This window comes from Oncorhynchus kisutch, linkage group LG10 (genome assembly GCF_002021735.2).
Source record: "Oncorhynchus kisutch isolate 150728-3 linkage group LG10, Okis_V2, whole genome shotgun sequence".
Taxonomy (NCBI): domain Eukaryota; kingdom Metazoa; phylum Chordata; class Actinopteri; order Salmoniformes; family Salmonidae; genus Oncorhynchus; species Oncorhynchus kisutch.
Window position 1 is genome coordinate 26,678,656 of NC_034183.2, and position 24,273 is coordinate 26,702,928.

The 24,273-nt window shown below is 39.7% G+C and overlaps 3 protein-coding genes across 7 annotated transcripts; 1 reads left to right on the forward strand and 2 right to left on the reverse strand.

Annotated features, from left to right (window-relative positions):
* The first annotated feature begins 2,215 nt into the window (after nucleotides 1–2,215).
* LOC109898792 (CMRF35-like molecule 7) lies at nucleotides 2,216–3,178 on the forward strand. Its single transcript, XM_031834959.1, has 2 exons — nucleotides 2,216–2,837; nucleotides 3,090–3,178. The coding sequence occupies exons 1-2, from the start codon at nucleotides 2,465–2,467 to the stop codon at nucleotides 3,176–3,178; spliced, it is 462 nt and encodes a 153-aa protein (XP_031690819.1). The 5' UTR covers nucleotides 2,216–2,464.
* Nucleotides 3,179–3,517: 339 nt separating this feature from the next.
* Nucleotides 3,518–6,630, reverse strand: LOC109897968 (polymeric immunoglobulin receptor). 3 transcript variants are annotated; one of them, XM_020492670.2, is made up of 7 exons: nucleotides 6,413–6,629; nucleotides 5,560–5,889; nucleotides 5,108–5,434; nucleotides 4,620–4,887; nucleotides 4,305–4,405; nucleotides 4,029–4,131; nucleotides 3,518–3,707 (listed from the first exon to the last, which is right to left on the reverse strand). In XM_020492670.2, exons 1-6 carry the CDS (start codon nucleotides 6,459–6,461, stop codon nucleotides 4,076–4,078), a joined length of 1,131 nt encoding a protein of 376 aa, XP_020348259.1. In that variant the 5' UTR covers nucleotides 6,462–6,629; the 3' UTR covers nucleotides 3,518–3,707; nucleotides 4,029–4,075. The 3 variants fall into 3 exon arrangements, with proteins under 3 accessions (XP_020348259.1, XP_031689270.1, XP_020348258.1); XM_031833410.1 differs by having other exon boundaries at nucleotides 3,518–4,131; nucleotides 4,620–4,884; nucleotides 6,413–6,630; XM_020492669.2 differs by having other exon boundaries at nucleotides 3,518–4,131.
* A 3,694-nt stretch (nucleotides 6,631–10,324) lies between these two features.
* Nucleotides 10,325–24,179, reverse strand: LOC109897969 (zinc finger and SCAN domain-containing protein 2). Of its 3 annotated transcripts, none has more exons than XM_020492671.2 (6): nucleotides 23,767–24,179; nucleotides 17,721–17,810; nucleotides 17,407–17,592; nucleotides 16,724–16,960; nucleotides 13,326–13,413; nucleotides 10,325–13,165 (listed from the first exon to the last, which is right to left on the reverse strand). In XM_020492671.2, the coding sequence occupies exons 2-6, from the start codon at nucleotides 17,769–17,771 to the stop codon at nucleotides 12,555–12,557; spliced, it is 1,173 nt and encodes a 390-aa protein (XP_020348260.1). In that variant the 5' UTR covers nucleotides 17,772–17,810; nucleotides 23,767–24,179; the 3' UTR covers nucleotides 10,325–12,554. The 3 variants fall into 3 exon arrangements, with proteins under 3 accessions (XP_020348260.1, XP_020348262.1, XP_020348261.1); XM_020492673.2 differs by having other exon boundaries at nucleotides 17,760–17,810; nucleotides 23,767–24,137; XM_020492672.2 differs by having other exon boundaries at nucleotides 17,741–17,810; nucleotides 23,767–24,137.
* Between the last annotated feature and the right edge of the window lie 94 nt (nucleotides 24,180–24,273).

Below are 24,273 nucleotides of genomic sequence, written 5' to 3' on the forward strand. Positions count from 1 at the left end.
GTGTGGGGGGGGGGGGTCTACATACTGAAATAGCTGATTAAACAAGGTTAATCTGTAGCGGTGTCTGTTGTTTTTAACAACTGTAACAATGATACATATCCATTGGGGGTGGGGGCAGGGTAAATATCTGTTGGGAGGGGGGGGGAGCAGGTAGCTGCCTAGTGGTAGCTATTCAGCAGCCTGGTGGTCTGGGGGTAAAAGCTATTGGCCAGTCTGACAGCTATAGAGCCTTGCGGTCAGTGGCTGAGTTGCCATGTCAGTATGCTCTCGATATTGTCATAAGCAAAACAAGCAGCATTTTCCTAAACAACCAGAAATGGTCAGGCCTCAAACCATGTTCTGTTCACTTAGAAATAATAATTTGAGTCGCCAGAGACACAGGTGGACCTGCAAATGGAAAACAAATTGAGCAGTAGCACTATTGATATTTGTTTCTGCTCACATCGGGAAACCTTGAAATCCAATATTCTCAGGCACTCAAAATAGAGTGGTCAAGCAGCTACTAGAACTTGGTATTCTACAACCAACCTACTAGTGCTACCGACGAAACTCGTGGGTCCTTTTTATCACAAGTGTTGGACCATAGCAGTTTTTTGTTCATTTATGAGAATTTCACAGGAAGTACTGTATCTAAGTGATGACAATGATAATGGTGTGTGCTCACATATCGTGTGTGTGCTCCTCTTGTGTTACCATGGCAATTATGCTTCCATATGACAATACAGTCTGTGGTCTGAGGAAGGACAGTAGTACTTTGCTGGCAGAAAATATTTGTGTCTCCCATGACCTGCAAACTATGAGGGGTGTACAGTCAAATCTGAGAGTGAGGATTTCTGGTTAAAATACAGTGGACATCTTCTTTACATTTCTTGATGAATCAGGTAAGTAATATAGCAACACGTATTTAATCGTCATTAGTAGTCATAGTAATGGTATAGGGGTAACAAAGTTATAAAATAGTAGTCTTAGTAATAAACATCTCTGAGTTTGTCTAGTTGCAGTTTAAATAACTATGTATTTCTAATATTTGTCTTTCAACAAAAGCGTGAAAATGGGGCCCAAATGGACATTTGTCGTTCTTCTGATTGTCTACCCCAGCAAAGTGGCAGAAGCTCAGGGAGAAGGTAGTAAAATATTTTCAGTAGTTTATCCTTATATAGTTCATTTGTAATGTTACACTATCATCAAGTTTGTGACAAACAGCTCTTCTTTCAGTTTCCCCACAGGGAGTGAAGGCTGATGTTGTTATCCTGATGGATGAATCTACTACCATACAATATATAGACTTTATGATGATGAAGAGGTTTCTGGATACCCTGGTGCACTCTTTGTTTGTGGGCACCGACCATATCAGAATCAGTCTGATGAATTTTAGTACATCACCAGAAGTTGTGTTCAGGCTCAATGATCATATGAATAGAAGTGAAATCCTGAAGGGTATTTACTCCGTTGTACAAACGGGAGGTGACACATATACTGGAAAGGCCCTGAGGCTTATGATGGCTCTGGTTAAGAAGGTTAAAGGCAGCAGGGCAAGTGAGGGTGTTCCACAAATTGGAATTGTCATCACAGATGGAGAATCCACTGATCCCTATGACATGGAAGTGTCAGCACATCTTCTAAGGAAACAAGGCGTTTCTCTCATGGGCATTAGTATTCAAGGCGCTTCAATCCAGAGAATGTGTTCCTTGTTGATACATTTGGAGACATGAAGAGCAGTGTCCCGTATGTCGCCCAGAGTCTCTGTGACCTGGCAGAGGAGAGGGTGTCCAGCAACCTGACAGGTACTTACACCAGCCTGGAGTGTGAATGAGTAGGAGTTATATTCCGGTTTCCTTCCCCTGAAATATTTGTTGAATTAGTTTCCATTTCCATCCATGGTGTATTCTAAACATATAAGTTTTGCTATATTATGTCACATTCGTCGTATGAAGGAGACCAAGACGCAGCGTGGTATGCGTACATTCCCTTTATTAAAAGAATGAACACCGAACAAACGAACAAAATAACAACCAAAACGTGAAGCTATACAATTTAGTGCTGACAGGCCACTACACATAGACAAGATCCCACACCAGAAAGGGGGGGGGGGGCATGCCTAAATATGATCCCCAATCTGATTGGTAACCATATTAGGCCAACGTAGACATACAAAATCCCTAGACATACAAAAACCCTAGACATACAAAAAAAACTTGACATACAAAAACCTAGAGTACCCACCCTAGTCACACCCTGACCTAACCAAACTATATATAGAAAACAGAGATATCTAAGGTCAGGGCGTGACATATTACAACATAAAGCCATACATTATGTTTTAAACAATTAGGTAGACTTGTAATTCATGTTTGTTCTGCCAGTCTGTTCCCAGGGAGCATCCATCGATATCATGATTATTCTGCCCACCTCTGAATATACATTTAATTCACCCCAACCCTGGATCTCTGTGTGATGCGCGAGAATGAGCTTGCTTTGTCTGTATTGTTTCTGTTTCCATATTCCAGGCTTCCCAGATGTGTCGGTGAGGAGCAACATGGTGTCTGGTAAGGAGGGGAACAGCACCACTGCCGAGTGTCTCTACAGTGACATCATGGATGACAGTGAGAAGATGTGGTGTTGGAACGGGAAACCTGCAGGGAACTGGAGCTCCTGCTTGACTGCAGAGGGAGAGCAGGCGTCTCAGGACCGCATGGATTTGATCATCACTACATGGAGTCGCACCTTCACTGTGACAATGAGACATCTGGAGATGAACGATAACGACTGCTACTGGTGCATAGCAGGAGACAAGCAGATCCCGGTGTACATCTCAGTCCTCAATGCATCTAACGCATGTAAGCTGATTCACTATCACTCACATTTAAGGCTTTGTAGCCCCCTTCAGAATCCAAATAATGCAGACAAAAGATCATTGTACCTTGTACATCTTTCATTTTCAAGAGACATTTATTGAAACAATAGAATAATAATAATTATAATAACAACAATAATAATAATAATAATACTTGTTTATATTTCATTTACAAGTGCTCTGCATGTGATGCTTGCTACACAAATCAATGATTCAAATGTCCTTCCCCTCACAGCAATATCTCCTCCAACCATGAATCTGATTACTTTCCCTTTGGTCTTGACTCTGAGAGCAACGGAGGATGATGACTCAAGGTGGAGGTGAAACTATTGATTTTTTTTATTCATTAGTGTCGATATACTGTAACAGATAAGCTAATTTAGATGATTTATTTTTTTGTTTTCTAGTTGGGACTGGGAGAGATATCTGGATATTCTGCTGAAAGGTGCTGTTGGCCTGGTATTTTTTGGCATGCAACATCCCAGCAGCTCTGGTGATGAGAGACTACCAAAGTAAGTGCTACGTATTTTTATCACTTAAATCGTTGAGTCCAAATATCTTATGAAAAATGACCATGTATGATTAGATTATACTTTATTTAACACACTATTTATGTCAGACAAAAACAAGACAGAACTCTAAGGAAAACAGGAAACAGGTAAATCAACGTCTCTGCATTTGTATTTATTCTTCATTTAATGTACAAAATTAATGGAACATGACAATGTGTGTCATTTTAATCATTTTAATCCCCCTCACCTAGGGATGCAGTCTGTCTTAGGATCGATCGTCTCAGTCTCCAGTATGTCAGGTTTTTGAAAGACATCTTCAAATGTTTATAGCTCTTTCAGTTCTGTTATAAAGATACAAACCTTACATAAAGATGAATGCTATTGTACAATAATGTGTAGTCACATTGCTTTTTCCTGAACTTTTAATTCGGTTATTGATTCGTTTTGTAACGTTAGCTAATTACACATGATATCTATTTGTGTGTATGTGTGCTCTTATGATGACAATTCATTTGAATGGTTTGCAGCCACAACGGAATAATCTATTGAAATTGTTTAATGTTTCATGCATTTTTTCTCTGTTCTCTATCTAATTGTATGTTATTACTACAATACATGTACTGTACATGTGATTATTTTGGTTGATATTAAAGCAAACTTACAGTAATTTTTATGATCCAAATGTATTTTTAGGCTCTTTAAATTGATATCATTGATCTTGATTTATCACCAGCTCAGTCATCTCTCCTTCCACAAGTCTGATATCTGACAGGAGATAAGAGAGAGACAAGTCAAGGGATGGGGCAGCTTTATAACAGTGATCAAATGGTCAGGCTGAAAAAGGAAACAGTATGTTCCTAAGAAAACACACTAAAAATGTATTTATTTATTTTGGAGCCGAAAGAGAAATGATAAAGTTGAAGGAGGAGAGCACTTACTATTCCTGGAAGATCTATAGATGTTAACTGCAGCCATAACAACAATAACCATCAACACCATGGCCAACACAATGAGAATAGGAGCATGCCAGGGCAGGTTTCTAAAATTGAAAATAACATAAAATCATGATCAAAGAATGGTAACAAAAAGAAAAGTTGTAATTTGAGGAAGCAGCACAAGTTAGAAACCGTAACTTGACTCACATGTAAATCAATTTTCATACAGAGGGTGACATCTTGTGGCAAAGCATAGAAGTAATGCAGCAAAAATAGTGAACTTTGAATAGAATTCTTTGAGTATCAATCAAAACATACCTGATTTTCTTGTTAGAAGATGTAGATTCAGTAGAAGGACAGCATGTGGAATGTACTGTTGTTAGTGAAGAAGTCAGTGTGGAAGAATGGATTGTGATGTATGGAACTGAGACGGATGGATATGGAGTTGCAGAGCCATATGAGGATGTTGTCAGAGCAGAGTCTACTGTGGCGGAAGGGTTTGTCTTTGAGGCAGAGGTAGCTGTGGAGTCTGTGAATGTCGAGAATGCGGAGTGTAACATGGGCAGCGTTGGAGTAGTCACTGCTTCTGTGGAAGGAAACATGGGTAGGAATTCAGAAATGAAACAAAAAAATTACCTTATTTTGCTTCTGAAATAATACTGCAAATATCAACTTCAGTGTTTTCAGTATAACAATGTTCTCATTGATGAAGAAAAAAAGCTTCAACAGAATACTACAGCACAAGCATAAGGTGGTGCAAACAAACTACAGTGTAACAGTGCTTCACTCTACCAGCATCAACTGACCTGCAGTGTTCCTGTGTGCTGTGGATCTCTGAGTGACATTGATATGAACTGCAGCCTGTAGGTCTCCAACAGAGCACCAATACCAGCCTGCATCTTTCTTCTCTAGTTCTTTCATTGTCACATTGAACACTCCCCTCTTGCCATCACTGATCACAACAGATGCATTCTGGCTAGTATCTGTCTGTGTCTGACAGGAATGCCGGTCCCCACTCCTGCACCACTTCTTCTCTTTGCCTCTGAGTGTGTCACTGTAGAGACACTGTACACTGACACTGCCCCCCTCCTCAACAGATACCAGCTCATCAACCACTGACAGATCAGGAGAGCCTGATGGAAAAGATATACAATATTATTACTGATGTAATATGCTACCTTTCCGCAGACTTTTTACAGGAATTATGCAATGCAAAAACTAGTGTAAGGTCAAAAATGTACATTTAAGTGGCGCTTACCTTGGGTGACTGTGAGGTCCACGGAGACTTTGACATCCGGCTTGCCTATCGCACCCACTTTCAGAGCACACCAGTACCTGTTGGTGTCAGTCTCCTGTAGGTTCTTCATGGTCACAGTGAAGACCAGCTCCTCTGGGATGTCTGTGATTGACATGTCTCCTCTGCTCCGCCTTGGGTCGGTGCTTGCCATCACTCTACATAAGGCCCAGGTTCTGCCCTTACACCAGTATTTGACATGGTCTCTGAACATGCGGTGGTAGTGGCAGGGGATCGTGATGGCTCCGCCACTCTTTGCAGTACTTTTTGTCACCGTCCACAGGCTGTTGCAACCTGTGTTGAATGAATAGATAGTAGACTGCTCAGTGCCATCCATTTCAAATATATTTGTGAAAGCTGTATTAGAATAAGGTGGATAATGGTTTATTCTGTCTATTGAAAAGCTAAAATATCAAATATTTGTTTGTATCTCTAAAAACATGATTTATGAGTATAATACAATTTTTACTCAAAAGAAAAGGGGGGATATCGGGTGGACAGTGAGGTTTTAAGACACCACAGGCCAATAAAACATTGCACAACAATTTCCTTTTTCTTCACAGTATGCTAATACTGCTTCCTCTAATACAAGAGAACAGTATTGAATGTAGCACCTATTTCTAAAACATAGATTATTTTTCACTATGTGTCGGCCTATATAAAGCCCTTAAAAGCCCTTTAAGGGCTTTTAATGCAATTACCACACCCAATACTTAAAAACACTTTAGAATCTGATTAACTATCAAAAGTTAGAGACCCCCAAGACATCCATCAACATACAACTATAATACATATTCATTGTAAATGAGAGGCTCACCTGGTGGTCCATGGACAAAGACAAGGATGAGAAGATAAAGGGGAACCATGTGTACTTATTTGTTTTAATCGTGTCAATATCAATGTTAGTCTTCTCTCTCCTTAGTCAAATAGACGTGTACAGCATGTCAAAGTAATATGTAAATGTGTGAGCTGGTGCAATCCGCATCAGTGTGTCTGCTCACAGTGTCTCCTAGTAAATCAAACTTAACATATCAGTGGGTATGATTGCATTTGCAAGAACATTGACTCTCACTTCCTAATTAGTGTGTCAGACACACAATGAAACTTCCTATGAGTAACAGGTCCGTGCGTTATAGTAACCCATTACTGTGCAACGCTGTACTGGAATGTCTACATGTGTTCATAAGTGTTGCAACTTACAATTGCCACAGTTTGTTTGGTTAGAGTGAGGTTAGAATATTATCAAGTTACTCAATGGACAACCACCAATGGAAGTCTGTCTAAATCACATCACAATGAAAAATTATTTTATTTTAGTGTATTGGGAACTGAATTAGATGATTTCACTTAATGATGATCATTCATACCACTCTAATATAACTAATGTTGTGTTATTGCAATTGATTATAATTCATAATAAGTTGTTTATTCACCTACTACTCACATTCATCATCATATCTGTACTTCTACAGATGGAGGTTCATTACAACTTTACTCTAATGTTGATTTTCTAAGTTTCATTCCTGGTTGAACCTTTTCCCACAGTTAGAGCGGACTAGTGTTTTGGTTCCACTGTGACTGAGGAGATGGGTTTTCAGGTGAGCCGCTCTGAAGAAACTCTTGTCACACTGACAGCATTGACACTTATTCTTCCTTGTGTGGCTCTGCTAGTGGCGTTTAAAATCTCCCCTTTGACATTTTCTGTGCTGGAGGTGTCTCCCTGTTGCAACTTGTATGAAAGCAGATTGATTTTGATAGACTTTATGTGCGACTGCTCTTCTCTTTTATTCACCTTGAAATCCCCATTATAGTTGGCGATGAGGATTGGATGCTAAGGTTTTCGCCAGTGCTCGGTGCTCGGCAACGCTTCAGAATTAGCTTTCTGGAGGTGAGTCAAACGTGTTCTCCTCTTTTGTGGAGCATTCCGTGCATGGTTTCTCTCACTGAGAGGTTGTTTTCCCTTGGTACAGTGCCTTCAGAGAGTATTCATATCCCTTGACTTATTCCACATTTTGTTGCGTTATACAGCCTGAATTCAAAATTGATTCTTTTTTTCTCCTCACGCATCTACGCACAATACCCCATAATGAAAAAGTGAAAACATGTTTTTTGAAAATGTTAATCGTGTGAATAACCATCTACATATATATTCACACCCCTGAGTCAATACTTTTGAGAAGCACCTTTGGCAGCAATTACAGCTGTGAGTCTTTCTGGGTAAGAAAGACTAAGAGCTTCCACTCCTGGATTGTGCAACATTTGCCCATTAATTGTTTTCAAAAATGTTCAAGCTCTGTCAAATTGGTCGTTGATCATTTCTAGACAACCATTTTCAGGTCATCGATGTTCAAGTAGATTAAGTCAAAACTGTAACTCGGGGCCTCCCGAGTGGCACAGCGGTCTAAGGCACTGCATCACAGTGCTAGCTGTGCCACTAAAGATTCTGGTTTCGAGTCCAGCCTCTGTCGCAGCCGGCCGTGACCAGGAGACCCATGGGGCGGCGCACAATTAGTCCAGCGTCGTCCGAGTTAGGGGAGGGCTTGTCCTTAGAATACTTATTGACTCAAGACATTACAGCATTTAACTTGTAAAAAATCTAAGAAAAAAAAAATCTAATTTAACATTATTGGGTATTGTGTGTAGGCCAGTGACCAACAATCTACATTTTTATCAATTTTAAGTTCAGGCTGTAATACAATAAAATGTGGAAAAAGTCAAGGGGTGTGAATACTTTCTGAAGGCACTGTACACTACATGACCAAAAATATGTGGACACCTGCTCATTAAACATCTCATTCTAAAATCATGGGCATTAATATGGAGTTGGTCCCCCCTTTGCTGCTATAACAGCCTCCACTCTTCTGGGAACACTTTCCACTAGATGTTAGAACATTGCTGCTTCCATTCAGCCACAAGAGCATTAGTGAGGTCGGGCACTGATGTTGGGTGATTAGGCCTGGCCGACGTAACATAAAGCTCCCGACTAACAGTTATTCTGCTGACATTGCTTCCAGAGGCAGTTTGGAACTCGGTAGTGAGTGTTGCAAACGAGAACAGATACATTTTTACATGCTACGCGCTTCAGCACTCTGCAGTCCCGTTCTGTGAGCTTGTGTGGCCTAACACCTCGAGGCTGAGCCATTGTTGCTCCTAGACATTTCCACTTCACAATAACAGCCCTTAAAGTTGACCGGGGCAACTCTAGCTGGGCAGAAATTTGACAAACTGACTTGTTGGAAAAGTGGCACATTGAAAGTCACTGAGCTCTTCAATAAGGCAATTCTGCTGCCAATGTTTGACTGTGGAGATTGCATGGCTGTGTGCTCGATTTTATACACTTGTCAGCAACGCGTGTGGCTGAAATACCCAAATCCACTCATTTGAAGGGGTGTCCACATACACTATATATACAAAAGTATGTAGATTTTGGTATAAAGAGCCTCGTTGTATCATCAAGTAGTAATATTGGTCTTTAATATTGGTCTTGTTGTAGTCAACTTGGTTAAAAATGTATACCAGTATCAGACACCAATGGACTTTCTGTACAGTGGCAGTCTGAACAAAGTCAGGAATTCTGTAAGTACAAGGTCAGCAGAGTGGAACACCAAATCAGCTGTGTGTGGTTTGTGTGGTGGAGCTGCAAAACTAAATCTTTAAAACTCAAGTGACATCTGCCTTGGTGGTGTTGGCCTGGTGGAAAAGTAACCAATCAGTTTACTGACCACACAATTGCTAGAGCTCTCCGGGACCAGCGATTAGCAACCACCGGCTGATCTCCTTTGTGACACTGCTATACAAAAAAAATGTGTTACTGTGTGTATTTTGTGTAGCAGGGTAGTGAAATCTTGTTCAGATTAGTTTTAAAAAGTCAGCCATAAAGAGCCTATGTTCAGTGTCACGTTGTTGGTTCAGTTTAGTGACTAAGGTTGAGAAGCCCTGGGGGTGGCACGACCACTCAATCTGGTTCTGTGAAACCAGACAAGTGGGGGAGCACCGGCCCGTTCAATGTAGAATTGTGATTACTTCACTTCAACAAGCCGTATACATCTCTAGGAGGTGCAATCTGCTGGGTTCTCTAATCTCAAGACTGATGGTCACAATTGTGAATTCTGTGAGTTCCGCTGTCAGGGACCAGGGTTTAGCAACCCTCGGTCTCCTTTTTGATACTGCTTTGCAACGCTTGCAGTTAGCCACTGATTCCTTCCAAACCAATCATTGTTGAATTTGCGATTTCCAACTTGTTGTGTCATGTTTATGTCCAATGGCCGATGAGCACCAATACGTTTTATCTATAATTTCTCTTCATATGACAAGGATTTGCCAGTAGATTTTCAACTTGATTCATGATGACTGCTTGTCTAGCTTGCTAGCTAAGATTTTGAAAGCATAATGTTGACATGATCAATCCAATCAAAGCTTCGGTAGATATAACGTGATTTGACGTCATTTTATCTGTGGCCAAACTTCTTGGATGGGGACTTCTAATGTAAATCTATGGCAGCACCCAAGGGGCTTGAATTTCCGAGCTCTCCCTGTAGATTTTGTGGTGACGTAGTGACCCCATGAGTGACAGAACACTGAGCCAATCACAGCACAAGTGGAGGACATTACCAACCCCTACGCTCTGTACTTTACGCTGGCTGCCCCACCACCACAGAAAGCACTGAGCTAGGCTGAAACACCTGCATTTTGGAGCGGCCTTACTCAAGAAAGCAAAAAAGAGACCATGTTTGTATGAGGCTTTATTAACTTAATGTTGTTCTTTTACATTGTTTGTGAACTGATATGTGACACGTATTAATGCCAAAATAACATGCAAAACTGTCAACAACAACAACAAAAAATATATATTCGTATTATTTTGCTAAACACATGCCCTGAATGATGGGTTGCCACTGGTCTACTTTTGGAACTATGGTTCTATATTTGTGACTTGCCTTTCACCATCCCCTGTTAGATGTCTGCTTCTTTTGTCATGGTAGAACAAAGTTACAAAAACATGGAGAAAAGATGGTGGTATGTGAAGGGCCAGCCGTGTGAATGGCTGGAGCTTTTGGTCGAAATATAAGATTAGGCTGAGAAGGTAGCCGTGTTGATATGTGAAATTTCTCTGACAGGACAATAAATACTTTTTTTTTCTCTCAAAAAGAGTATGTGAAGCCCTTGAGTTGCCTGACAAATTTCATGACTGTGATTGAGTAGTTCAAGTGATAGTTACTACGTTTTTAATTTGGTGAACATTGATACATGGCTGATGTATTTTATAGTTACATATTAATAAAAAAATAACAGACATTTATAATATAGCAAATAAAGAATATCCAACAGAGATTGGTAATTCTACAGTAAAACTTAAGACTAAAATACAAACTATGCCTTCCAATAATGAGAAAGTAAAGGGTGCTGTGTCCTCCCTGTGAACAAAAGTGTTTCCTTTTTAAAAACCTGTTGGGAGCCACACTTGGGGCTCCAGGTTAAAGTAAATGAAAATAGGAGTATGTGTAATTTGAGACACTTATTGGATAATCCTGGAGTATGGAATGTTTTACTTTTAGGTGGACAAATTAAATAGAAATTATAACTAATATGACTTTTTGTTTGGTAAAAAGGCTATCATTATAAATAAGAATTTGTTCTTAATTGACCTGCCTGGTAAAATAAAAATAAACAGACAGCTCAGCACTGTGTACTTAAAATGTTATATCTGCTGTATTTGCTTATCCTGAAGGAGATATACAAATATGATATTACATTTCCATTCACATTTTAGTCATCTAGCAGATGCGCTTATCCAGAGTGACGTACAGTGCTGAGTACATACATTTTCATATTTTTTCGTAGCGGTCCCCAGTGTGAAACAAACCCCCAACCCTGGCTTGGCTTTGCAAGCACCATGCTCTACCAACTGAGCCACACAGAACCATATCTACATATCTAATGAAAAGGGGTTTAACCTCATTCAAAACCAGGGGAAAAAAATTTAATCAATAGGGGATCTGACAGTTCCAGTGGGAATGGTAGATCATTTTGTTGTGAGACAAGAGTATAACTATGCCTGTGTTTAATCAAGAACGGAGACATGTGTTGATGACTAATCATGTGTGTCTTGTTAAAAATTATTGTGTCAAGAATGTACTTGTGGTAATATGTATTTGTAATGGCCTAATTAATCTTATCATTTCCTCGAGGTGATGGCCATACAGCCCCCAGAGGGTACCTATACGCATCCTATTAATTTGACCAGATCAGTGCAAGACCCCAGCCTCTCTAACCAGCTGAAAAACAGCATCCACAACTGCCCTGTCTCTCAACTACTAGGCTGAGCGAAGCAACCTGTGTACAGCATCTGAGCTATCGATGCATGTGTCCTGAGACTAAGCACGTGGAGCAGGCATGGGGAGATCTTATCGAAACTTCTATCATGCTACTGGTTGTTGTTTAAATGGCAGGTTGATTGTGGGGGTCTACACACTGAAATTTGTAGTAATCTATATGCATTAAGGCATCTGTGGTCATAGGGCGCGACACGTATGTTTACGTCTGTTTGACCAAAGCGGGACTGTAAAGGGAAAATGAATTGATCAATTATTTTCCAGTATTTGATTTACTGATTATATTAATTGGTATGTAATAAGCATGATTATATGTGTGGGAAGACATTTCCCTTATTAGTCTACAATTATCTGTTGGAACTAAGTAAAGATGTTCATACTTTTGACCTATTTAACTACCAATATCAAATGTCTGCCAGTGTTGAATGTTATGGTTAAAGTTTGACACCAGACTGAGTCGAGGGCACACATCTTTGACACTTTGCGATTCTGTAGCAGATGATATTGTGACTTCCTTCAAGCCTCTCAGGCTGGTGTTTATAGGACATTAGGTGCTGTGTGAACGATTTCCCCCCTGTACGTGTCAACTGATGTATGGTATGGTCTCTGAAAAATCCAAAACAATTGTCACACAGAGCACTGAAAAGTCTTTTTTCCTTTGTGTGTTTTCTGGTGTGCTTCTAGCTGGCCAGAGGACTTCTTACACCTGCGGACATTATAGGGTCTATGTCCAGTATGGGTCTTCTTATGTGTCAACTGATGTCTCTTAAAATCTCTGGAAAAGCAAAAACATTTATCACATTGAGAGCATTTATATGGTCTTCCTGTGTGGATCATTTCATGTCTAATCCGTTGGGATCGTTCTCCAAATCCTTTCCCACACTCAAAGCATTTATATGGTCTCTCCCCAGTGTGAGTCCTTCTGTGTGTTTTAAGTGATTCAGCGCAGACATAGCTCTTCCCACAGTCTACACAATGATAGGGTTTCTCCCCTGTGTGAGTCCTCTGATGCGTTTGCATGACATATTTATTGTAGAAGCTTTTGCCACATTGCGGGCAGGTGGCTGGGGTCAGCTGTAAACTGTTTTCTTTTTTTGCTATGATTTTCCCAGACTTCAACATTGCGATGTACTCTTTGGGGTGGTCCCTCTTGAGGTGCCCATGGAAAAAGCGCTCTATGGTGAAGCCGAGCGCACATTGGGGGCATGGATAGAAGGACGACACACCTTTAGAGTCACCTAAAGGAAAGAGAAAAACAAAATGAATTGCAGTTCTATTTCAATAAAGAGCCGTAGCTAATGAGCTAATGTAACACAATCATATGTCTACACAATAACTGAAATCCATCCCACCTATGTTACACACTGATATCAACATTATTCGCTTTCTCATCTGTACCTGGTGCAGTCCCTTGATCCAATGATGTCCTGCTGCAATCTTCAATCTTCAATCCTACTGAAACGTCATGCTCATCGTTTTCACAGTCCTTTGAAGCAGAGATGAGGGTGAATTCAGTTGAGTCCGAAAGTCAGTTACCTTCAACAATTGGCTAAATACTAACTAGACCCAGCACTCAAGCTAGTATCTGCTCAAGAAAGCTATGCTTCGTGTTTGTGAAATCGTAACTTTATTTTGAAGCATTAGGCTTAAAAAGCGACTGAATGCACCGATTACACGTTTTTCTGTTGCTCATGAAGAAAAACAAAATTTCAGTCTTGGGGGTGTGGTTCAATGTGGCGGATACTGGGTGTTTGTCCCCCATGAGACACCATAGGTACAAAGCTAGTACCACTTCCTAAAAACAGTCAGAATAAATCTAAGATAACTTCTATCAAGTTTTACAGAGGAGGTTTTAGTGGCGCAAGGTGTTTGGTGCAGTATATCTTAAGTACAAATTCAGAGTCAATCTGCTGCGCTGCTGGACATGTCTGTCTCACTAGGCAGGTTTCTATTGAACTAGGTTCATTTGACAAAAGAAATGTTGCAACAACAAAAAAAGCTCTAAAGAGCGACATTTCTTCGTTCGACAGGGGTGAATTTTCTTGTTGTCAACAAATGATGATGGAAACAGTGTTTTTCGAATAAACGCTTGCCGAATAGTTTTGATGGTGCACGTAACTATAAAGCTCCACTCCACTCCACATTTAAATCTAAATTCCTACTCCTTTCTACAGTTGAAGTCGGAAGTTTACATACACCTTAGCCAAATACATTTAAACTGAGTTTTTCACAATTCCTGACATTTAATCCTAGTAAAAATGACCTGTCTTAGGTCAGTTAGGATCACCACTTCATTTTAAGAATGTGAAATGTCAGAACAATAGTAGATAATGATTTATTTCAGCTTTTATTTATTTCATCACATTCCCAGGGGGTCAGAAGTTTAAATACATTCAATTAGTATTTAGTAGCATTGCCTTTAAATTGTTTAACTTGGGTCAAACGCTTCGGGTAGCCTTCCACAAGCTTCCCACAATAAGTTGGCTGAATTTTGGCCCGGAGCTGGTGTAACGGAGTCAGGTTATAATCCTCCTTGCTCGAACACACTTTTTCAGTTCTGCCCACAACTTTTCTATTGGAGTGATGTCCACTCCAATACCTTAACTTTGTTGTCCTTAAGACATTTTGCCACAACTTTGGAAGTATGCTTGGGGTCATTGTCCATTTGGAAGACCCATTTGCGACCAAGTTTCAACTTCCTGACTGATGTCTTGAGATGTTGCTTCAATATATCCACATAATTTTCCTTTCCTCATGATTGTCATAAATTTTGTGAAGTGCACCAGTTCCTCCTGCAGCTTAGCACCCCCACAACATGATGCTGCCACCCCCGTGCTTCACGATTGGGATGGTGTTCTTCGGCTTGCAAGCCTCTCTCCTTTTTCCTCCAAACATAACGATGGTCATTATGGCCAAACAGTTCTATTTGTGTTTTATCAGAACAGAGGACATTTTTCCAAAAAGTACAATCTTTGTCCCCATGTGCAGTTGCAAACCATAGTCTGGCGTTTTTATGGCGGTTTTGGAGCAGTGGCTTCTTCCTTGCTGAGTGGACTTTCTGAGTGGTCGATACAGGACTCATTTTACTGTGGATATAAATACTTTTGTACCTGTTCCCTTCAGCATCTTCACAAGGTCCTTTGCTGTTGTTCTGGGATTGATTTTCACTTTTCGCACCAAAGTACGTTCATCTCTAGGAGACAGAACGTGTCTCCTTCCTGAGCGGTATGACGGCTGCGTGGGTCCATGGTGTTTATACTTGCGTAGTATTGTTTGTACAGATGAACGTGGTACCTTCAGGCATTTGGAAATTGCTCCCAAGGATGAACCAGACTTGTGGACGTCTACAATTTATTTTCTGAGGTCTTGGCTGATTTATTTTGATTTTCCCATCATGTCAAGCAAAGAGGCACTGAGTTGGAAGGTTGAAATACATCCACAGGTACACCTCCAATTGACTCAAATTATGTCAATTAGCTTATCAGAAGCTTTTAAATGCATGACATTATTTTCTGGAATTTTCCAAGCTGTTTAAAGGCACAGTCAACTTAGTGTATGTAAACTTCTGACCCACTGGAATTGTGATACAGTGAATTATAAGTGAAATAAGCTGTCTGTAAACAATTGTTGGAAAATTTACTTGTGTCATGCACAAAGTAGATGTCCTAACCGACTTGCCAAAACTAGTTTGTTAACAAGAAATTTGTGGAGTGGTTGAAAAACGAGTTTTAATGACTCCAACCTAAGTGTGTGTAAACTTCCGATTTCACCTGTTAATATGTATATTTCAACGATAAAAACAATGCTTCATTGCAGGACAAAGATTGTCTTGACTTTCAAGAATGCCTAAATTGCTTCAACTTTGCTTTCTTGTTTGCTTAATGCATGTTTCACCATCCAAGTTTTATTTCATATCTACAGGAGTGCAAGTCACACCATGGAACGGACCGTAGCGATATGTTGGCACATGAGAATTATTCGAACATGGCAAATATTAGTAAATTCTGGCAATCTATCCATTCTGGCTATTGCTCGCAACCTGAGACATGAAACAGATAGGTGGGAGGGCACACAGGCTGTCGACAATTTCTTTGCCTAAATGGATAATGGAAACACTTGAATCACTTCATTTTTATTCGACACTAGGCTTTTGCAAAACTTTATTTATTTTTTAGATGCGATTTCATTATGTCCAGCTGTTTTTAATCAACACAAGACAGTTCAATGGAATTTTCTATGTGAACTTTCTAAATGTCAACAGGATAAGTTAATGACAAAATAGCTAGAGTCTGTGTGCTCTGCCGTGCAATTGGATATGGCTCAATCACCGCAGTTCTTTATCCCATGTTAGTGAGCATTGTTGAAATCAAAACCCAACCCAAATCTCAAATCTCACAAAACTCAGTATTGGAAGATACTGACTTTATGACCAGAATTCACCTACTGGCAATTTTTTGTCCATTTTGGCAATGGAATAAATGTTCCTGACTAATCTCGATGTCACATATGCTGTTTTCAATGAGAGAAGTTGGTTCTCGAGTTCAGATCTGGTTTAAGTTTAGACATTTTCGCTACACCTATAGCCTACTTATTGTATGTCAGTAGCACACTCCAAATGCAGTCACATAGTGTCAGAAAACATGAAGGTTGAAGGCTAGTTTTGTGGTTTGGTGTACACAGCTTATAATAGGTAGGGTAAAGAATGTTCAAAACTAGTGGAACAAAAAAACGTTCAGTTTGACCATACAAAACATCTCAAAGTGTCTATTTCACTGTTATTAAATGCTTAAACTCACCCGCACATTATCACCTTCCATCTCACTGTCCTCTGTATCATCTGTATCTGAGTATGATGGTGATATTTCCAACGGCTCCCAAGGCACTGACACTTTCACAATATTCTCATCTTCTGACTTCAACCCATCTTCATTCTCTTCTTCCTTCACTGTAATTAAGGTAACCTCCTCTTCATCTACTGGCAGAAGGGAGCATTCTTCAGACTCCTCTTTGACTGGGGCTGGTGAAGGCAGCACCTTACACAGAGAAAACATAATTCATTCAGTATCAAGCTTATATCATAAAATGTTGATGTTAGCTAAAGGGCAATTCCATAGTAACGGAATGATGATGAGACTCCAGGCATTAAAGATATACATGCATGTACAATTATATTCGTATTCCTGGATTATTTTACTTCTGATGCCTTGCATTCTTTTTTCTGTCGAAAACCTTCATAAAAGGCATTGGGTAAAGGTAAATTCACTTACAAATATAATTGTATGTATATCTATACATCGGCTAATGTAAAAAAGGGCTTTATAAATACATTTGATTGACGCCATTTTCATGTATTTGGTGATAAAAGCTTGACGCCCATTCAAAAACAGTATGAGACTGCACCAGGAAGCAGGCGGGACTTATATAGGGTATAACTCCTGGCTTTGCAAAGGTGCTTGCAAAGTGTTGAGGAGCTACTTACCTTGCCTTTAGGTCCACGCTCTTGCTCTGCGACTCCATGGACGTCTGAAACTGTTTCAAAGGAAGGATCTTGTCCATCAGTGTCCTCTTTTTTAAAAACCTGTGACGTTTCAACTCCTAATGGCACAGCTGAAATCTGACATTCTTCCGCCTCCTCTTTAACCTCACTCCAATGCAATGATTGATCCTAGAACAGACCACGGTTGGTGTTAGAATAAACCATAGATCAATAAAACATCTAGCTGATTATTTTAGATATTGTATAATTCAATTGTTTCTCATTTTGAAGAATGGATCAAATTTGGCTCAACCTACAAAAAGCTCTTCTGACTGACCAATATTTCCATATCTCACATATTGATCCATTGGATCCAATTTTCAGCAGATGATGATCAGACTCGTGACCTGTCAATAACAAAATAAACCACCCAAATGTTGAGTTAGATCAAAAGGCTTAACAACAAAGCCAAAATAAAAGGCAACAATGGCACCAATGTTGATGTTAGCTAAAGGGCAATTCCATAGTAACGGAATGATGATGAGACTCAGATTTTTCACTTGAAATGTACATCAAACAAAACAAATTGATTGCAAGTTAAGTTTAAGTCAATGTGTTTTTGTAAAATCTTCAATGCTAAACATTGCATTCACAATGCTAAGAGGACTCGGCCCACCAAATAAGTTGAGTGAACTGGCAAAAGAGTTGATTCCTCATTCAAAGTCAAGGCCAGTGTGAATAAAATGAATAATAGTGAAGAAATCAAAATTATGAAAAAACACATGGAATCATGTAGTAACCCAAAAAAAGTGTTAAATCAAAATATATTTTATATTTGAGATTCTTCAAAGTAGCCACCCTTTGCCTTGATGACAGCTTTGCACATTCTTGGCATTCTCAACCAGCTTCATAAGGCAGTTACCTGGAATGCATTTAAATTAACAGGTGTGTCTTGTTAAAAGTGAATTTGTTAAACATATTTCCTTCTTAATGCGTTTGAGCCAATCAGTTGTGTTGTGACAAGGTAGCGGTGGTATACAGAAGATAGCCCTATTTGGTAAAAAACCAAGTCCATATTATGGCAAGAACAGCTCAAATAAGCAAAAAGAAACGACAGTCCATCATTACTTTCAGACAGGAAGATCAGTCAATTCGGAAAATGTCAAGAACTTTGAAAGTTTGTTCAAGTACAGTTGAAAAAACCATCACGCGCTATGATGAAACTGGCTCTCATGAGGACCGCCAAAGGAAAGGAAGACCCAAAGTTACCTCTGCTGCAGAGGATAAGATCATTAGAGTTACCAGCCTTGCAGCCCAAATAAATGCTTCACAGAGTTCAAGTAACAGACACATTTCAACATCAACTGTTCAGAGGAGACTGTGTCAATAAGGCCTTCATGGTCAAATTGCTGCAAAGAAACCACTAATAAAGGACACCAATCATAAGAAGAGACTTGCTTGGGACAAGACACAAGCAATGGACATTAGACCGGTGAAAATATGTCCTTTGGTCTGATGAGTTCAAATTAGAGATTTTTGGTTCCAATTGCTATGTCTTTGTGAGACGCAGAGTAGGTGAACGGATGATCTCTGCGTGTGTGGTTCCCACCGTGAAGCGTGTGTGATGGTGCTTTGCTGGTGACACTGTCTGTGATTTATTTAGAATTCAAGGCACACTTAACCAGCATGGCTACCACAGCATTCTGCAGCGATACACCATCCCATCTGGTTTGTGCTTAGTGGGACTATCACTTGTTTTTAAAAAGGACAATGACCAAACACACTGCCAGGCTGTGTAAGGGCTATAAGACAAATAAGGAGAGTGATGGAGTGCTGCATTAGATGATCTGGCCTCCACAATCACCCGACCTCAACACAATTGAGATGGTTTGGGATGAGTTGGACCGCAGAGTGAAGGAAAAGCAGCCAACAATTGCTCAGCATTTGTGGGAAATCCTTCAAGATGGTTGGAAAAGCATTCCAGGTGAAGCTGGTTGAGAGAATGCCAAGAGTGTGAAAGGCTGTCATCAAGGCAAAGGGTGGCTACTTTGAAGAATAGATTTTGATTTGTTAAAAATGTTTTGGTTACTACATGATTCCATATGTGTTATTTCATAGTTTTGATGTCTTCACTATTATTCTACAATGTAGAAAATAGTACAAATAAAGAAAAACTCTTGAATGAGTGGGCGTGTCCAAACGTTTGACTGGAAATGTATATATAAATCATTGCTTAGGAAGCAGCTGTCATTTTCTGACCACGTGGCAAGGAAAACATTGGGTGCTCCTACCATCTCTGGCCTCACATGAATTCATGGATTTGAGGGATAAACTAGCATTCAAATGAAAGCCAACCCTGATGTTATTTAGAAACCCAAATTATTGTTTGAGGAGTTGATAAATAGCTTGTTTTTTTATATATATATATATATATATATATATATATATATATATATATATATATATATATATATATATATATATATATACACACACACACACACACACAGTTGAAGTCGGAAGTTTACATACACTTAGGTTGGAGTCATTAAAACTTGTTTTTCACCTCCACAAATTTCTTGTTAAACTATAGTTTTGGCAAGTCGGTTAGGACATCTACTTTCGACATGACACAAGTAATTTTTTCCAACAATTGTTTACAGATTTGACTTATAATTCACTTTATCACAATTCCAGTGGGTCAGAAGTTTACATACACTAAGTTGACTGTGCCTTTAAACAGCTTGGAAAATTCCAGAAAATTATGTCATGGCTTTAGAAGCTTCTGATAGGCTAATTGACATCATTTGAGTGAATTGGAGGAATTGACCTGTGGATGTATTTCAAGGCCTACCTTCAAATTCAGTGCCTCTTTGCTTGACATCATGGGAAAATCTAAAGATATCACCCAAGACCTCAGAAAATAAATTGTAGACCTCCACAAGTCTGGTTCATCCTTGGGAGCAATATCCAAATGCCTGAAGGTACCACATTCATCTGTACAAACAATACTACGCAAGTATAAACACCATGGACCCACGCAGCCGTCATACCGCTCAGGAAGGAGACGCGTTCTGTCTCCTAGAGATGAACGTACTTTGGTGCGAAAAGTGAAAATCAATCCCAGAACAACAGCAAAGGACCTTGTGAAGATGCTGGAGGAGACAGTTACAAAAGTATTTATATCCACAGTAAAACGAGTCCTATATCGACATAACCTGAAAGGCCACTCAGCAAGGAAGAAGCCACTGCTACAAAACTGCCATAAAAACGCCAGACTACGGTTTGCAACTGCACATGGAGAAATGTTCTCTGGTCTGGAAGAAAAATAGAACTGTTTGGCCATAATAACCATCGTTATGTTTGGAGGAAAAAGGAGGAGGCTTGCAAGCCGAAGAACACCATCCCAACCGTGAAGCACGGGGGTGGCAGCATCATGTTGTGGGGTGCTTTGCTGCAGGAGGGACTGGTACACTTCACAATACAGATGGCATCATGAGGAAAGGAAAATTATGTGGCTATATTGAAGCAACATCAAGACATCAGTTAAAGCTTGGTCATAAATGGGTCATCCAAATGGACAATGACCCCAAGCATACTTCCAAAGTTGTGGCAAAATGACTTAAGGACAACAAAGTCAAGGTATTGGAATGGCCATCACAAAGCCCTGACTTCAATCCTATAGAAAATTTGTGGGCAGAACTGAAAAAGTGTGTGCGAGCAACAAAGCCTACAAACCTGACTCAGTTACACTAGCTCTGTCAGGAGGAATGGGCCAAAATTCACCCAACTTATTGTGGGAAGCTTGTGGAAGGCTACCTGAAACGTTTGACCCAAGTTAAACAATTTAAAGGCAGTGCTACCAAATACAAATTGAGTGCATGTAAACTTCTGACCCACTGGGAATGTGATGAAATAAATAAAAGTTGAAATAAATCACTCTCTACTATTAATCTGACATTTCACATTCTTAAAGTGATCCTAACTGACCTAAAACAGGTCATTTTTACTAGGATTAAATGTCAGGAATTGTGAAAAACTCAGTTTAAATGTATTTGGCTAAGGTGTATGTAAACTTCCAACTTCAACTGTATATATAGTATGACGTTACTCGCATAAAAACTATGGATGGAAACGTGGTTAGCAGCTATGTTTCCATCCAATTGGCGATAGATTTTCATGTGACTATTCAAAAATTCACAAAGAAATTATGCACATTTTCCCACCAGTGGTGTGTTTCCACCAAACAGACATGCAAGATAAATGTCACAAAATGTGTACATTTTCATTTACTGAATAGAAACCGATAGTTTTGTCACAAAAACGGTTGCATTAAATAGCAAATGTGCCTACTCTAGCCAACAGCTCACAGATACAGTGCAGGTAGGCTAGTCTTAGTCTACATGAGATTATTTTGGATAAGAGCAAGAATATTTGTATTTGTCAAACTGCAGCCAAGCATCAATCATCATGTCACCAGAATAAGAACTTCTATATTTATTGGAAAGAAGGATCAAGATTACCAAGCACTTTCACCACCCTGTGAAGTTAATAATTGAATTAATCGATCATAATAAACTGCATGGTTTCACTAGTCATATTGGGAGGACCTCGCACCATATCATCACGCGACTCCAAGTCTACTTTGATATGGTTATATCAATATTTGTGCATAATTAATTTTACCAACACAAAACAATCCCAAACATGTCAAACTAACCAATTATCTGTCTCCGTTTGTAAAACTGAACCGAACCTACCAGTTTCCTTCACAGCTGTGATTTTTTATAAGGTATGAGTTTACTCACATAAAAAACTGTGGATGGAAACATGGCTCCTGGCTATGACTGGTTGCCATCTATAGATAGATATACACTACAAGTATGTGGACACCTGCTCCTCAATCATCTTATTCCAAAATCATGCGCATTAATATGGAGTTGGTCCCCCCTTTGCTGCTATAACAGCCTCCACTCTTCTGGGAAGGCTTTCCACTAGATGTTGGAACATTGCTGTGGGAACTTGCTTCCATTCAGCCACAAGAGAATTAGTGAGTTCGGGCACTGATGTTGGGCATCAGGCCTGGCTCGCAGTTGGCATTCCAATTCATCCCAAAGGCATTTGATTGGGTTGTGGTCAGGGCTCTGTGCAGGCCATTCATGTTCTTCCACACCGATCTCGACAAACCATTTCTGTACGGAGAATGCTTTTTGCACAGGGGGCATTGTCATGCTGAAACAGGAAAGGGCTTTCCCCAAACTGTTGCCACAAAGTTGGAAGCACAGAACATTCTAGACTTTCATTGTTTACTGTTGCGTTAAGATTTCCCTTTACTGGCTCCAAGGGGTCTAGCCAAAACCATGAAAAACAGCCCCCAGACCATTATTCCTCCTCCACCAAACTTAGCACTAGGAAATGGGGCAGGTAGCGTTCTTCTGGCATTCACCAAATCCAGATTTGTCCGTCAGACGGTGAAGTGTGATTTATCACTCCAGAGAACGCATTTCCACTGCTCCAGAGTAACAAAGTTGGCAAGCTTTACACCACTACAGCTTGGCATTGCGCATGGTGGTGATCTTAGGCTTCTGTTCGGCTACTCGGCCATGCAAACCCATTTCATGAAGCTCCTGAAGAAGTTATTTTGCTGACATTGCTTCCAGGGGCAGTTTGGAACTCGGTAGTGAGTGTTGCAACCGAGGACAGACTGAGGGTTGTCTGTTAGATGAGCGCAAACGGTACATGTCGCTGCTGTTATTGTCCCAGTTCCAATAATTTCAATATCGATGTGAGTGATTCATTTGCGCGCGCTACTAATTATACAGTAGAACAAGCTAATCAATTCCAGAATTGAGTGACCATTTGGTAAATATTGGTGCGTATGCAGTTTCTAAAATACAAATTTAGCAAGATACAAGTCATCTGAAAAACGTGTGTTCCGAATAACTTATCCATTGGTCTTAAAAATATCACGACTTGTTTCAGCATATTGATTAGGAATTTTAAAAAACTGTTTTGATACTCGGCCAAATCAAAAAGTCATGACAACAGGAAGCAGCAACAGTATAATTTAATGCATGTTTAAGCAATATACATTTTTTTATTTTATTCAACAGGATACTACATTCAGGTAAAAACTACTTTGATTTATTGATTTTGATGATATTAGTTCAATGAAAATGTTAAGTGTACGTGGAATTGCCCTAAACTAACTAACGTTAGCTAACGTTAACCTAGCTAGCTATTGTAGATAATTAGTTCTAGATGGCTTTTATAGTTCATGTTAGCTACACACCCAACGTATCAAATGGCAATATTATAAAGCTCATATGTTTAGAAAAATATATATGCAGAAAATATATTTACCTGTCTGTAGCTAGCTACATGGACGCTTTTCAGAATTATCTGTGAGGGTCGGGTAAAGCGGTTATGTCTAGAAGGGATACAGTTTTTGTCAAAATTGAATTTTCGTAGTAGAGTTTAGGGGAATTTACGCAGCAGGTTATGAGAATTAGAGTAGCACGTTAGGGTCATTAGATTAAGGTTAGGAAAATAATTGGGGTAGCTAAAATGCAAAAATATGTACGTCAATTCGACAAAATCTGTATCCCATCTAGACAGGGCCGGGAAAAGCAGGGTAAAACAGATATCTGTATATAATGACGAGATGCTCATGTCTCCGCCCTAACAATGGGAGTTGGTTGTCCGAAAGGCGACAAGCTTAGATCCAAAATAAGCCCATAGAAACGCATCGTGCTTTTTTGGGACAGACGTTGGCGAGAGTGAAACCTCTCGCTTTGCCTCTTCTTCTCGGAGGAAAAGTTTATTATTTACATACGGAAACACGAGAAGACCAAATACCACCGAGTTTGA